General features: G+C 39.4%; 1 protein-coding gene across 11 annotated transcripts in view; it reads right to left on the reverse strand.

Moving 5' to 3' along the window:
* Positions 1-227: 227 nt before the first annotated feature.
* The window catches only part of ABLIM2 (actin binding LIM protein family member 2), a 341,805-nt gene continuing 328,728 nt past the window's right edge, over positions 228-13,304 (reverse strand). For all 11 annotated transcript variants that reach the window (XM_075752584.1, XM_075752582.1, XM_075752581.1 and 8 more), the window contains one exon: positions 228-1,976. In XM_075752584.1, coding sequence (XP_075608699.1) covers positions 1,863-1,976 — 114 coding nt within the window. In that variant the 3' untranslated portion in view covers positions 228-1,862. The remainder of the gene's footprint in view (positions 1,977-13,304) is intronic.

Below are 13,304 nucleotides of genomic sequence, written 5' to 3' on the forward strand. Positions count from 1 at the left end.
ACACTGAACATCACCGGTAAAGGAGCTTTTGCTTGGTGAGATGTGCCAGTTGCTAGATGGATTGTTTAAATCATGACCAACTTTACAGTAACTTGACATTCAGAGGTACACACCACTCTCCCCACTGAGAAGACTAATGCAAAATACATATTATTTACATTAATATTGTGGGAAGACCCTATGCAGAGCAGCAGTGCAATCTAAAAATTATACACACGTTAGCAAAGTCATTCAGTTATGTCTTTGTTTTAATGAATTTTTTAAACATTTGTATCATCAGACAAAACATTTAAGTCATGAGAAAATATTTATTTCCAACAGCATGGATTTTGAAAGTTAGTTGGAAGAAGGCATGTTCGATGCTATGGTTTTTCCGACGCTCGGTCAGGTGAAACAGTGTGTTGTAGTGCATATATTAACCAGTTACTTTAAGGAAATGCAAAAAGACATAGTGAAGTAGGAAGTGAGTACAAACATTCAAGGCAGTAAAAATGCAGAATACTGACACATGGCTGAAAAACATACTTTTTGTAATGCTCTTTTAGTATCACACAAAACTAGCAACTCACTTTAAAACATTCTTTGTCAGCAACCATACTTCTGACCATATGAAATTATTAAATTTAATACAGTCTTTCACCTGGAAGAGATATTAAAGTCTAACGCTCATCAAACACTTCGATTTTGTTAGCTTTGCTTGTTATTTAAGATAGTTTCAAGGTACTGCACCAGTATCACATAGTTGTTTCTTTAAATTGATTTGTACAGAAACATGCAAATAGTAATGCATGAGGATTTTATATATTTGATTATAATTGGATGTATTACTGATAGAGCACACCAAGCTTTTTTTTATTACATTTTATGCTGAACTGTTTCATTTCCGCACCTACCAATTGCCATCTCATGGCTTACTGTGTAAAGCCAGAAAGTGGAAAAAGTAAGAATGTTTTTACTTAGGACATATATTAATGAAAATAATTCTGTTATAGATAGGCATCTCTATCTACATATAATTAAGATTACATGGTATTTTTATCAGCATGAAATGTAAAAAAAAATTTCTCCAAACACCCCAAACTAGTAGGAAAACACAGTTAACTGGCACAATACACTCTTAAACCAGTTTTGTATAAGGCTTCAGTTTTCCTGATGAATGGGACTAAATTTTTAAGTAGGTCTGCATACATTTTAGTCATTATAACTGTTTTATGTCACAATATATTCTTAATAAAATAAAAACTCTTGTGTTGTAATTAAAGATAGCTAATTACCTTCTAGACAAATAGGAGCTTTTAGAGAGTAGGCTGTGTCTAAAGTACAAGAAGTAGAATTAAGGTGCTTCCATATTTTTGCTTTCATTCTTAAAAAGTACCACACATAAACAATTGCAATAATTGCTTGCACACATGCTTTTCTTTGGCTTTTACCATATTTTCAATAGCATGTGATCCCCCATTGGAGAATTTTATATTCATTACTTACTTGATTTTGTAAAAATTGTGTTGTAAAAATTAATGGAACAAAATGTTGGATGCATTTCCTTTGTCACAGCTACACTTTTTCTCTTCCCTTCATAATTTCCATTTGCATCAAGCAATAACTGCAAGCAACAATAAATTTAAAGCTAGATTTTTTGCACATTGTAAACTGGGTAGGACCAGGAGTTACTGACAAAACCATCTGGTCATGCAAGATTAGCAAATTCTCTGTATTCCAATGCGTTGCCATCTAATCTGTCCTGTTTCCCCCGACACATACTAACACAATGAAGCTGGACAGTGGTTCAACAGCAAGTGCATGTGATAGTTCTGGCAAGACAATTTTTGTTTTGATTAAGCACATATTTTATCTGGGAGGGGCTAGAAAAGCAGGGCCTTTTTCTTCAGGTCATTCCGCTTCCAAAGTGCCAGACGATCAAATTCCTCAATGCTCATTTTGAAGACTTCTTGGAACTCTTCAGGGGACAAATGCCTCTTTAAAAATGAAAATACAAAAGGCATCATTAAGCTCTTCTGTGCACAGGAATATTTCTGCCCTTCTTAAGTTTTAAAACACACCACAAAATAATGCATTAAGATTTGCATTTAAATTCCAAATTGGTTCTGGAAAAGACTGCATCAAAACCAAATGAGCTCAGAGCAGCTGGGGAATGAAACTATTGATGGTAGTAGTGACTTTGGAAAAAAATAATCTTTTCAATATAGTTCCAACGGAGCAGAAGCTGTGGTCTTTGGGAAAAAGATGTGTTTATACATGGTGCTTGATGACAGAGCACGCTGAGACAAACTTAAGCTATTCCAGGACTTTAAAGAGATTGATAACAATGTAATTTCAGAGTTGGATTTGTTTTGCCTTGATCTTTAATGACAGTGGTGGACGCCACACTGATCCACTAATAGCAGCCTTGTAACAAAGGAGAGAGCACACTGCTAAATTCTTAAATCCAAAATATGCTTATCCATGGGGATAGACTCATATCAGAAGTCCAAGTTGGATAAAGTTGTTTTGGTTTTTTTTTTTTAAATGCCAAGAACTACACTTCTATTTGATGTTTTCATGATTCAATATTAACAAAAGAAAAGAGAGATAGAGAAAAAGGGGAGAATACCAACATAAAGAACTGGAAGGAGGTAAGATAACAATTGCCTAACAAATATTACTATACACGCACATAAGGCAGAAAAGATAAATGTGTGAATTAAAAGTGAATATTATATAAAATTCTTCTGATAATTGTGGACTAACTGTTGCTCGAGCATTTCAGCAGTATCAGTTATCAGTGCAATGAGAATTACAAATTGCAATTTTTAAACATGGACTTTCTTCTTCCACAAAGATTTCCTTGAAGCCTGGGACCAGCCCTGCAACCTAACCCTCTCCTCCCCATCCGAGCTTTTGACAAAATTCCCATTTAGTCCACACTACTCACTCTCAAGACGCATGCCAGTAAGCCAGCCAGAGGGTAATTTTAAAGGAGATACAGTCCTCATGAATGTGAATAATGCGGCCTCCAAATGCTGAGTGCAAGATGCTCAAGGTAGAGGGGAGCCCAGCACTCTCCAGGGGTGATTTTACTGGTAGTTCAAATAGGCCAAGGTTGTCTCTCATTTGAATCAGGTCCCAGCATCGTCTGGAAGAGCGCTTGCGGCTGTCAGCCAAAGCTGTGGCACAGAGCATGCTAACGTGCCCTGCTAATCCCCTGATGGTTTACCTGACCGGGATGGACACAGCCCCATTGGCCTACCTTACAAAGCTATTTTTTGGACAAATTTGAAAGCAAAATTTTACTTTCCGCTTATTAACAATGCATTTATCTTTGTAATGTAAATTACTCAAGAAAAATTAATGAAATTGTTTCTAAGAAATCACTACATTTAATTACCTCAGATGGTCATTATGGGCCCTTGTGGTTTCTTAAAAAAGGACAGCCTTGGTTTTCTTCCCTTGAGATTCCACATATTCAGAACAACAGTGACTAAGAGTTTGGAACTGAGCCTTCATTTTTCATTTGACCAATGATAGCAACCCACCATAAGCACTATGCATAGCATGGAACAAACACGCCATGCATATTTGGCAAAGGAGATCCTGTTTCACATGGAAATGAGCAACATCTGACAATGTATTTTAGAAACAATCTCTCGCTGACAGAATTTAATTCTACTGTGTTTGGAAAGAAAAAGTAACTTCTCTCTGCATTGATTTTTTTTTTCCCATATCTTCCTGGTAATTCAGTGGACAAATGTGAGCAAGCTTACCTTCAGCAATTTCTCACAGCAAGGAACATGTCTGTACATTGTGGGATTGAAAAAGAAGTCTGGATGAGCAAAGTGTATCATTTTGTTTTACCTTGCTTTCTAGACTGGATAAGATGTGAGATGTCCCCTCACTCAGGAGAAAGCAGTGGCAAACTGTACTTCATACTCAAAGAGAAAATGAGAAAGCCTATACTCTGCAGGTAAACCCACTTTGCCAATCATCCAAAACCACAGAAAATGTAAAACTTTAAAAGGAATGTTCACCATTTTTTTCCTTGAGGTAAATGACACCATTTCTTCCTAGAATTTGCTGTGGTCTCATCAGGTCCGTTTCCGCACTGAAGGTCAATGGAGGGAGAGTCAGCAAGCCCTATGTCAGGCCCCAGCCCTTTTCTGCAGGGTGTTGAACACTCGCTGCCTTCACCTCCTGATGATGCTTGCCACCATCTCTCCAGTACAAGCTCTGCAATTCCCCCTTTCCTCTCCAAGGCTGTACTTTGCCATTTATCGCTTTGCTTTGCCCTCAGGCTTAGCGAGCATTCAGTCCGCCTGCATCTATCCAAGCCAGTACGAATTAGATGTGTGCTCTGTTCCTCTGCTTGTATCCAGATGGCATCACCTTCATTCCTTGCATGCAGTCCTTTTCTAATTATACTGAAGTTTTGGGTCACACCAGCAGCTTTTTTTTTTTTTGCTCACAGCAGCAATTGCTGCTGCCTGGTCCAAAAGCAGTTGAGAGTTTTCAGCCCAGGAATGCAGTAGCAGAGATTGAGATGGGGAAAGCATGAGCTCATTTATTTCCACCTCCCATTCTCTACCAGGCACTTTCTTTGCTTTTAATTCTGCTCTGCATATTGTCCCTCATCTCAAGGACTAACCACCAGACTGCAATATTAGCAACATTTCTTACTCCATCAAGGCATTACTCACATGCAAAATTAAATCTAGTAGAAGGCAACACTTCCCCTTTGGTCTGAACCCTCGCTGAGGACACCAGTAGGTGCCCAACGCAGCATAGTTCCCACTGTTTTCCTTGCACCTCAGGTACTTTCACCATCCCTTTCTTAAACATCATGGGCTCTAGCTTAGGGACCGACCCTAGAAGCAGCAATGATTACAGTTCTGTCTGCAAATTTTGGAATAAACCTTGATCCCAGAAAGATGTCATCAAACTGGCAAAGCTTCAGATAGAAGTAACAAAAGTAATCATGGGTTGTAGAGTTTGATTTATGAGGAAAGACTTAAAGGCCTAAGTATGTATAAGCTTAGCCAAATGATGACTAAGGGAAAATATGGTAAATGTCTACAAGTATTTGAAGGGTCTAAACACCATGGGAATAGGCCAGTGTGGGAAGTTTATGTTCATACTTTTCTTTGTATGTGTGATGCTAAATTTTGTCTGCACTATTGTTGGGACTTTCCTAAACCTTATAGCTTTAAGACCTAGAGCTCTTCCCAAATAAAGGCAGAGAAAATGCACCACTAAGAAATCTTAGATTGATTTATCTTTCTTCTCAGCTATTTGAATATTAATTTGTCTTAACTGAAGCGTTACCTTGTCTCATTAGTCAAACAAAAGAAGGGAAATTGAAAATTATGCGTAGGGAATAGGGAGGATATTAATTTTGAGGTATGAGAGAAGATGTGTATGTAAAGCTATGCTTTTCAAGGCCAAGAACATTATTTCTTTTTCTTTCTTTCTTTCTTTCATTCAATCTTTCTTTCTTTTTTTTAGGATTGAATCAGCTTAAAATATCTAGCTAAGTGAATAGTGTATCGCTGGGCCATTAAATGAATGGCCCAACTTATTAGTAAATGTAACAATCATTCCTTTTTTTTACTAGTGTTGGCCTTGTTTACATAGCAAGTCTGGGTGTTTTACAGTGTGCTAGTAACCAATTCTTAATTCCCTTTGTGACAATTTGGCCATATTTAGGCAGCTTAACTCCATCTACTTCTCTGCTCTGCACCAACGGCAAAGCTGGGCACATTGCAGACACCGAGGAGAGTACAGAGGACCAGATTAAGGTCCCCTTCTGCCTACACTCTGAACTGACTGCATTTAAGTGAGCTCAGTTTGGAAGCCGCATAGTGATGTTAACATGATGCTGCCTGAAAGCCTTGCCAAAAGATAAGGTAAATAGTTTAAAGATGGTTCTTCACTAAAAAAACCTGTTATACTGGAGCTCGCAGCATCAGAACATCAGGATTTTGGATACATTTGTGAAATGGTTACACTAGAAAGGACTATCATATCATATTGTTTTGAGAAATTTGTATTAATCTGTGGTTTGTAAAGTTCATAGTGCTCAATCTTTTGTTCTGGGTAGCATTTCTTGACAGCTTGCATAAGAAATGAGAGAAAGACAGTGAGACTCAAGTTCAGTAAAGCGCTGGTCCCACCAGCTGCATCCATGGGTGGCAGCAGTGGCTTCGTATGGAAGAGGAGAATTGTGTCTCCAGAAGCACAATCTCTCACCTACACTGACAGAATTTTGGATTAGAGATGTGGGATCACAACCTTGGGATCCCACTTTGCGAAGCCCAAAGGTGGCCTGCAGCTTGGGAACCAAATGCTGCTGCTGTAATTCCTCACCTGAACGTCACCTATAGGGCAGAGTGCCGTGTAAGAAGGGTCACCCCACCTTCCTCTAATTATGCAGCTAGCTCTCCTAAAACATACACATGCACTACAGAAGAATTAAAACACAAATGTTTCCTATTAAGATATACAGAAGTAAGCAAGGGCTGTGCTAAACCTCTCTACTGCAAGGTAACCCCTATAATGGAAAATCCTCATGCTCTACAAAACACAATCGTTACAATGAGTGGTACAGATACGTGCTCATTTTTGAGTCTCTCAGAACAAAAGTAATTAATTGCACATTCAAATACTTGCTCCACAGTGTTATCTCAGAAGTGATGCTTTTCACTGTAAATTAATGAGGCTTGTCTCTATTTTTCTGTGGCCTGCTGAAAAGCCACTAATCATTTTAAATAGAGTTATAATGTTTATTTAATTCAATGAGATTTCTTTTCCCAAGAATAATTGTACTTTTAATGAAATTCAGAGATCTTCAAAACTAATACTTAGGAACATGGCATGGGTGTGAATAAGTCACAGGAAGGGAAAATTGCAATTAACCTACAGCTGTACTGCAGTAAGCTGTGACCTGGTCATGCTGCACAAGCATGTTTATTCTGTGTCAGTAATTGGATGGGAGTCCTCACGTGAAAACCTGCTGATGTAGCAAATGCAGAGGATATCATACTTCCTCATCAGTCAATACTGAACCAATGAACCAACGCAGTGGATGGCAGGAGGTGATGAGTTGAAGATGAGAAAAATGAAAGTCCTAATTCCTAGAGGTCATTTAAAACCTCGGGTTTGTTTCTCTCTTGCTTTTTGTTATGTTATGTTACAGGAAATGACAGCTAAGCATTACGTTGCCTTTGCTTGAATCTATATTCAACCTTTCAGCTAGTGTCTCTCTGAAGCACTACTGTGCACTCTGTTTTATAGAGTGTAATTTTAAGTAGTTGTCCAATTCATTTTTGTTCAGAGTCCTTGTAACATTTCCAACCTCTGATCCACAAAATCCAGAAGTAAAAGCTACAGGATCTTTTCCAGAGTCTTCAAAATGCAAAACAGTCAAACTAAACTGGGATTTACTGGGAAGGATTTATTCACAGGTAAGCAAGCATTCATGTAAATATCCAAATCTTGCTCCTTAGGGTAGTTAGTGCAGAGGCTTTGCTGGTGGGACATAGTCTTTTCCTGTATTCATTAGGATGTGACAAGTATCTCAGCTGAATACATCTGGAACAATAGTGGCCTCCTCCCTTCTCCAGTTTTTCTCCTCTCCCCCTTGCTGCCCCATTCCCTTCTCCTGTGCCTCTCAAAGTTAGCCCAAATATTATTTCAGATGTCCAATCATAATTTTCTGGAAAATTTTCTCTTTTATCATCTACTGAATTTCGAATCCTCATTTTGCTGTCACAAGGTTTTCACTCTTCCCCCTTCTTTCTGTTGCACTGCTGGGGCTCAGCAGGCTTTTCAGAGGTTTCTTCTAAGCCTACTGCATGGCTAATTACAAAGCTGTAATTAGCCATGTGTCACATTCCCAAGGGAGTATTGAATGTTACACTCATCCATGGAGTAATTAAGCTTCATGCTCAATAAATATTTCAAACTATTAAGTAATTATGTGATAGGGGAGGGAACATTAAGAAATGGCATGAGTTGCCACCTAATGAACTTCAAACGGTATCAAAAGATAACTAGAGAAACTTGACCAGGGGATGAGGCAGTAGGCATTACGATTGCAGAAATGCTGGATTAGGGCACTTAGTTACAGCACTGAACTGTTGGAGCACTTGTGCAACCCAGCCATGGCAGGAGGTGTAGATCCCCCTCTCTCCTCTGCTTCCAGATAGCAATGTGGGTCCCCAAAAAGGCTTCCAGGAAAGGTAGTGCAACATAAACAGCGAGGAAGGGAGTCTGAAACCCTTCCCCCTGCTGATGTAACCCCAAGTGTCTATACAAGACTCTTGGATCCGTGGATGTATCTCGTTTAGTATCTCAGGGTACCATGAAACTTCACAGAGAAGCTGCATTCCACTCAGCACTACTACTGTGGGGTACTTACAATCTAAGTACCTCTTACAAAATATCACAAGGTACATGCAAAATACTCTGTAGTAGCATTGTACATTCACTATTTTCCCCAGCTGAGTAATTATGCAAGAAGCTGAAAAGCTACAAGTATTTCACTCAGGGATATCAATATATTACCTACACAGTGGTACACAGTAGAACATCTCTGAGGATAACGTGTGCCATCATTCTGTCATTCAACAAATGAGCCTTTTCATACTGACAATTACGTAATTGCCTTCAACAGACTGCTGATAAAAATGTTATATAATTAAGAAAATAATCCATAAATAAAACTAATTCTATGAATCCATAATGAATTACGAAAATATATAGAGGATCTTGAGTTTCAAAATTTTAAGACATGTAAGTGCAGTTTTAACTTAAGAGGTAGATGACTATTAAACTGGAGAATCTAATGAAGTTATTTATTGTGTGTTCATGGTTGTTATTGCTAGCACTTGTTTGGATATTCGTCCCAGACTCACAGCTAGGGCTCAGAGGTTTAGTTTCAGGTGGTATGCCTGTGGTCTTTGGGCTCGATCCAGAAAAGTATGCTGTAGCCAACATGAAATTTTCCATATTCATTTGCTTCAGGTATAAAATACCTTAAAGCAGGTTTTCCAGTTTCCCTTAGTTTCAGCTTTAGTGCATCCATAATATGAATGCTCCGCATCTAATCCCTGTTCACTCCCACAGTGTTTCCACTCTGATAGGAATTAGCTTTTGTACATATCATGTAATTTCTAAAGTGTATTTTCAGTTTACAGTGGCTCTTTTCATAAGGGCTTTGAAAACTGATATAGGCATCCAGCACTAATCACAACACGAGCATATGCCTAGAATAAGAAACATCACACAGACGTTTTGTAAATCAAACATTGTGAAGCTCCCCTGAAGTCAATGAACTGCACGTTTTCACTCCAGGTTTTGAGCTTCACCATGAAGCGAGCCTGTAACCTCGAATGCCGCCCCAAACTACAAACTGCACTTCTCTATGTTAAAACACACAGCATTCTAGTTTTGCACTGATTTCTCCATCTGAGCTCCAGAGGAGGTGGGACACACAACATTACTTGTATGAATGACATCTAGGAGCTGGGGCTGTTATAAATTCAGGCTCAATTACTGGAAACCAGTCCTAAAATGGTTGCAGCCCAAATGGCTAGAACCGAGGGTGATTGTTGAATAAAAACTAGTGGAAAAAATGTCATCCCTAAAACAAATCCAGACAAGCAGTTTCAGGAGGAAAAGCATGTTGGAATTAATGTGAGTGCTCTGTTCAAACAAGACCGCACCCATGTTTAAATCTCTCATTTCTGTTTACAAGGGAACAAGGTGGCAGATGAGGTTTGCTACTTTACATTCCAGAATATTTTTTTTCCTTAGCGATTGTTTCAATGTATCCTTCTTAAACACATAATGAAGAGGGGTTCAAACAAAAGTGGAATAATTTACTTTCTACTGTATTTCACAGGCATGAATGAATAATGCTTTTAATGCTCTGACGTTGAAAAGAAAAGGCTAAAGAAACTAAGATACATTAAGATAAGAAAATCAAATGAACACACTAAAAGATGTTTTCCAAATGGCATACTGTAACTATGTTGGCTTTCAAAACTACCAGCCTGTGACCACAAAAGAAATCTTATACTCTGTGATAAAAGCAACTTCAGGAGTAAATAAAATAAATAAATCTGTTCAGCTGGGCATGAACCATCAATTTGGATGTGCAAGCACTGAATCACATTACTGTGACTGAAAAACAGGCAAATAATATCCAATCTAAGATAAAAGTATCAAGTGTATGCTTTTAGGAGCCCAAGGCCTAAATTTTGAATACTTAAAAGAGGTATCAAGATTTTCAAAAGTGTCCATAAGCCCAACTTCCTTTGCAAATTACCCCGGACCATGTGGAACACCACTGGGAAACCAGGAGGTAATGTGTACCATCCACAGGTGATGCCTTGGTCCCTGGAAACTCATGCCTTAAGTTGTCCGAAATAGGGAAGTTTGCTCCAGGACACTTATATTTAAGCCCCTGCATAATAAAATGATCCTTTTGATAAAATATTCTAAGTCAGACCAAATTATGTATTTTTTCAAATGCTATTGCAGCAAGAGTACCAAATAATCCTATTTTGTAATTATATTATGTTAAGGTTTTGTCTTCACAGAATATACCAACCTAAGCACATCATGAACTTATGGAGGTCTTCAAAGTAGGGCCAACTTTAAAATTAGACCATGTCCCTCAAGGACTTGTCCAGCTGAGTTTTGCTGGAGTTACCTTCGCTGAACTTCATGAAGTCCCTGTCGACCCGTTCCTCTAGCCTGGCCAGGTCCCTCTGAACAGAGGCTCTGCTCACCAGAGCATCAACTGCTGTCCTCCCCAGTCTGTGTCATCTGCAGACGTGGTGAGGGTGCAATTCCTCTTCACCCAGAATGTATAATCCACTCCTGTCCTACTGCTTTGTTGTTCTGTAACATCACCTGAATTAACTTGCTCTTCACCATTTCCCACCAGAATAGCTCACGGGAGTGCTGCTCCGTTCATCTAATGTTAGAATAAACAGCACTGTGGTAGTGAGAAACTTCTAAAAAAATTCCTGGGCCAAATCCTTATCTAGTGTAAATTCCTGGCATTTCTAATCAGCTTATACTAAAGGAAAATCCAGGCTATTCATTCAAAACTCAGAGTGCCAGTAATGTATTTAAAAATCAGCAGGTGTTTATTATAACTAGTTCTCAATGCTGCATGTATTAGTTCACTGTTGGCATAAACATCTCCTCGAGGAGCACAAGGAACCGGGCTACTTCTGCCTCACTGCTGCATTAGAACAAGCAAACAAAAACATGTCGAGTGTTTCTACACTTAGATGTATGTGCTTTTGAAGAAAGAATTCCTATTATTTGAATGCATTTATTACCATTTGAGCCTTCCTAATCTCTAGATACCTCTTGGGCTTAGAAAAATACGCATTTTTACAAGAAAATATTTTTTATAATCCTTAAAATAAAATTCTTACACAACAGCATAATCTAAAAAATACTCACAATGGGAGCAAAGCTAGGAAAACACTACCACCCATCGAAACCCCACCCTCCTGCAGTCCCGGACCATTAGCCGAGGCCTTCATTGCAGCCTCCCTTATTTGACCCAAGGAGCTAATACCATTTACTTGAGTTCATTTTTCATGATGGAAACACTCAATATAGGAGACTTCCCTTGGAAGAGGGAATCAGAGACAAACAACAGCACCTTTTCCATGACATCCATGCTGGATCATTCAAAGTTCACAACAAACTCTGTTTCACAAACAAGAGCCCATTTCAAGTCAACTTGCAAGACGGCTGTTAAATAAATGTAGCTCATGCAGATTTAGTCACCTTATTGCTCATCAGAAACATCACGTGTGAGATACTCTAATCACACTGGACACGGTAAGACCGCTTTCAGGTTTGATAGTTGATGTAAAACACAATGGTTCTAGGTCTCCTTTCACTGACACCACCTGCACCCTGTGTCCACAGCCATCACAGCCAGGAGCTCGTTCTGATTTGCAGCAGCGAGAGCAAGGTGAGGCTTCAGCCCACAAAACTGATCAAAATAAAACTGGAATATTAGAACATGGATTTTTTTCTTAAAAGATTTTCCTAAATAAATCACTCTGCAGTTTGGATAATACATGGGCTTAGCAGTGCTATCACCTTCACCATTTCTGTAGGCACAATCTAGCCCTTTCCCGAGTGACATTGGCTGTGCAGGATGCAAACAGACCATCAGCTGGCAACCCATTCTGCTCAGAGAGCACTTGCCTCCTAGAGATCTGTGAGCATCGAACCATACACACCCTGTAGCGAATGTGAAATGGAGCTCTAGAAAAGGTGAACTCTAACCTTAATACCTGCTGCCAGTATTCCCAGTGTGTGTGTGTCTAATCCTGGTCTGTTCCTGTGCAAACCTATAAAGCCGTGTGCTCTTGGGCTCCCTGAGTCCTGGGTCTTGCCCAAGCCTGAAATCTGCTGAAATGCACAAGTCAGCAACTAAGTTACACTCTTCTTCTTCTTCTGCCACAAGAGGAAATAATGATAAACTGCTTTTCTATGCAAAGCTACTTATTTCCAGCAATTCTGTAATGCAGAAGGAAGGGATGGGGAGGAGAGGAAGAGGCTGGCGGGGAAGGTGACGGCTTGTGCCTGTCACTCCACTCTGCATATGGTTTGAATGTCTAGAAGAGCTGCTGCCTCTGGTTTTCCAGTTGTTACAATCCTATTAAAACGCTGCTAATTTAATTGTTTAAAAAACTACCAATCCCTAATAAATATAAGATGGTCTCCAAAGGAGTCCTTCCTGCAGACACACGTGTTTAACACAGTGCAGCAATCAGCAGGATCAGCCCGGTCCCCTTATCGCTTTCCTGGTGCAGGTTTGAAGCACAGATCTCGTTCATTGTTCTTTTTTTTTGCAAACCTCTGTGAGATCTTTGAAGCGGCTGGGCTCCTTCGGCTGTCGGGCACTGGGCTGCACCTGGTGCGAGGCAGACTGAGCAACCCCAACGTTAAACAAACAGCAATCCCAGCTGAGGACAGTGTGCGAGTTACGGATAATGGCAGCCAGGACAGGCATGATCCATCCAAAGCAAACTCTGTGTTGTCTTAAAAAAAAGCAATTTGGAGCTGCATTTGCAATTTAGACCAGCCTGATGCGTTTTAAAAAAGACTCTGTTCTTTAATGCACACACACACATATATATGTGTGTCTCTCTCTATATATATATAAAAAAAAGAATCCTTTATAGGATGTGTCCAGATGAGTATCCCTCCAGCTCTTCTTTTTCTGCACTCATTACGCTTTTTATTATTGCCATCATGCCTTGCTATAC

Source organism: Balearica regulorum, chromosome 4 (assembly GCF_011004875.1).
Source record: "Balearica regulorum gibbericeps isolate bBalReg1 chromosome 4, bBalReg1.pri, whole genome shotgun sequence".
In the NCBI taxonomy this organism is placed as follows: domain Eukaryota; kingdom Metazoa; phylum Chordata; class Aves; order Gruiformes; family Gruidae; genus Balearica; species Balearica regulorum.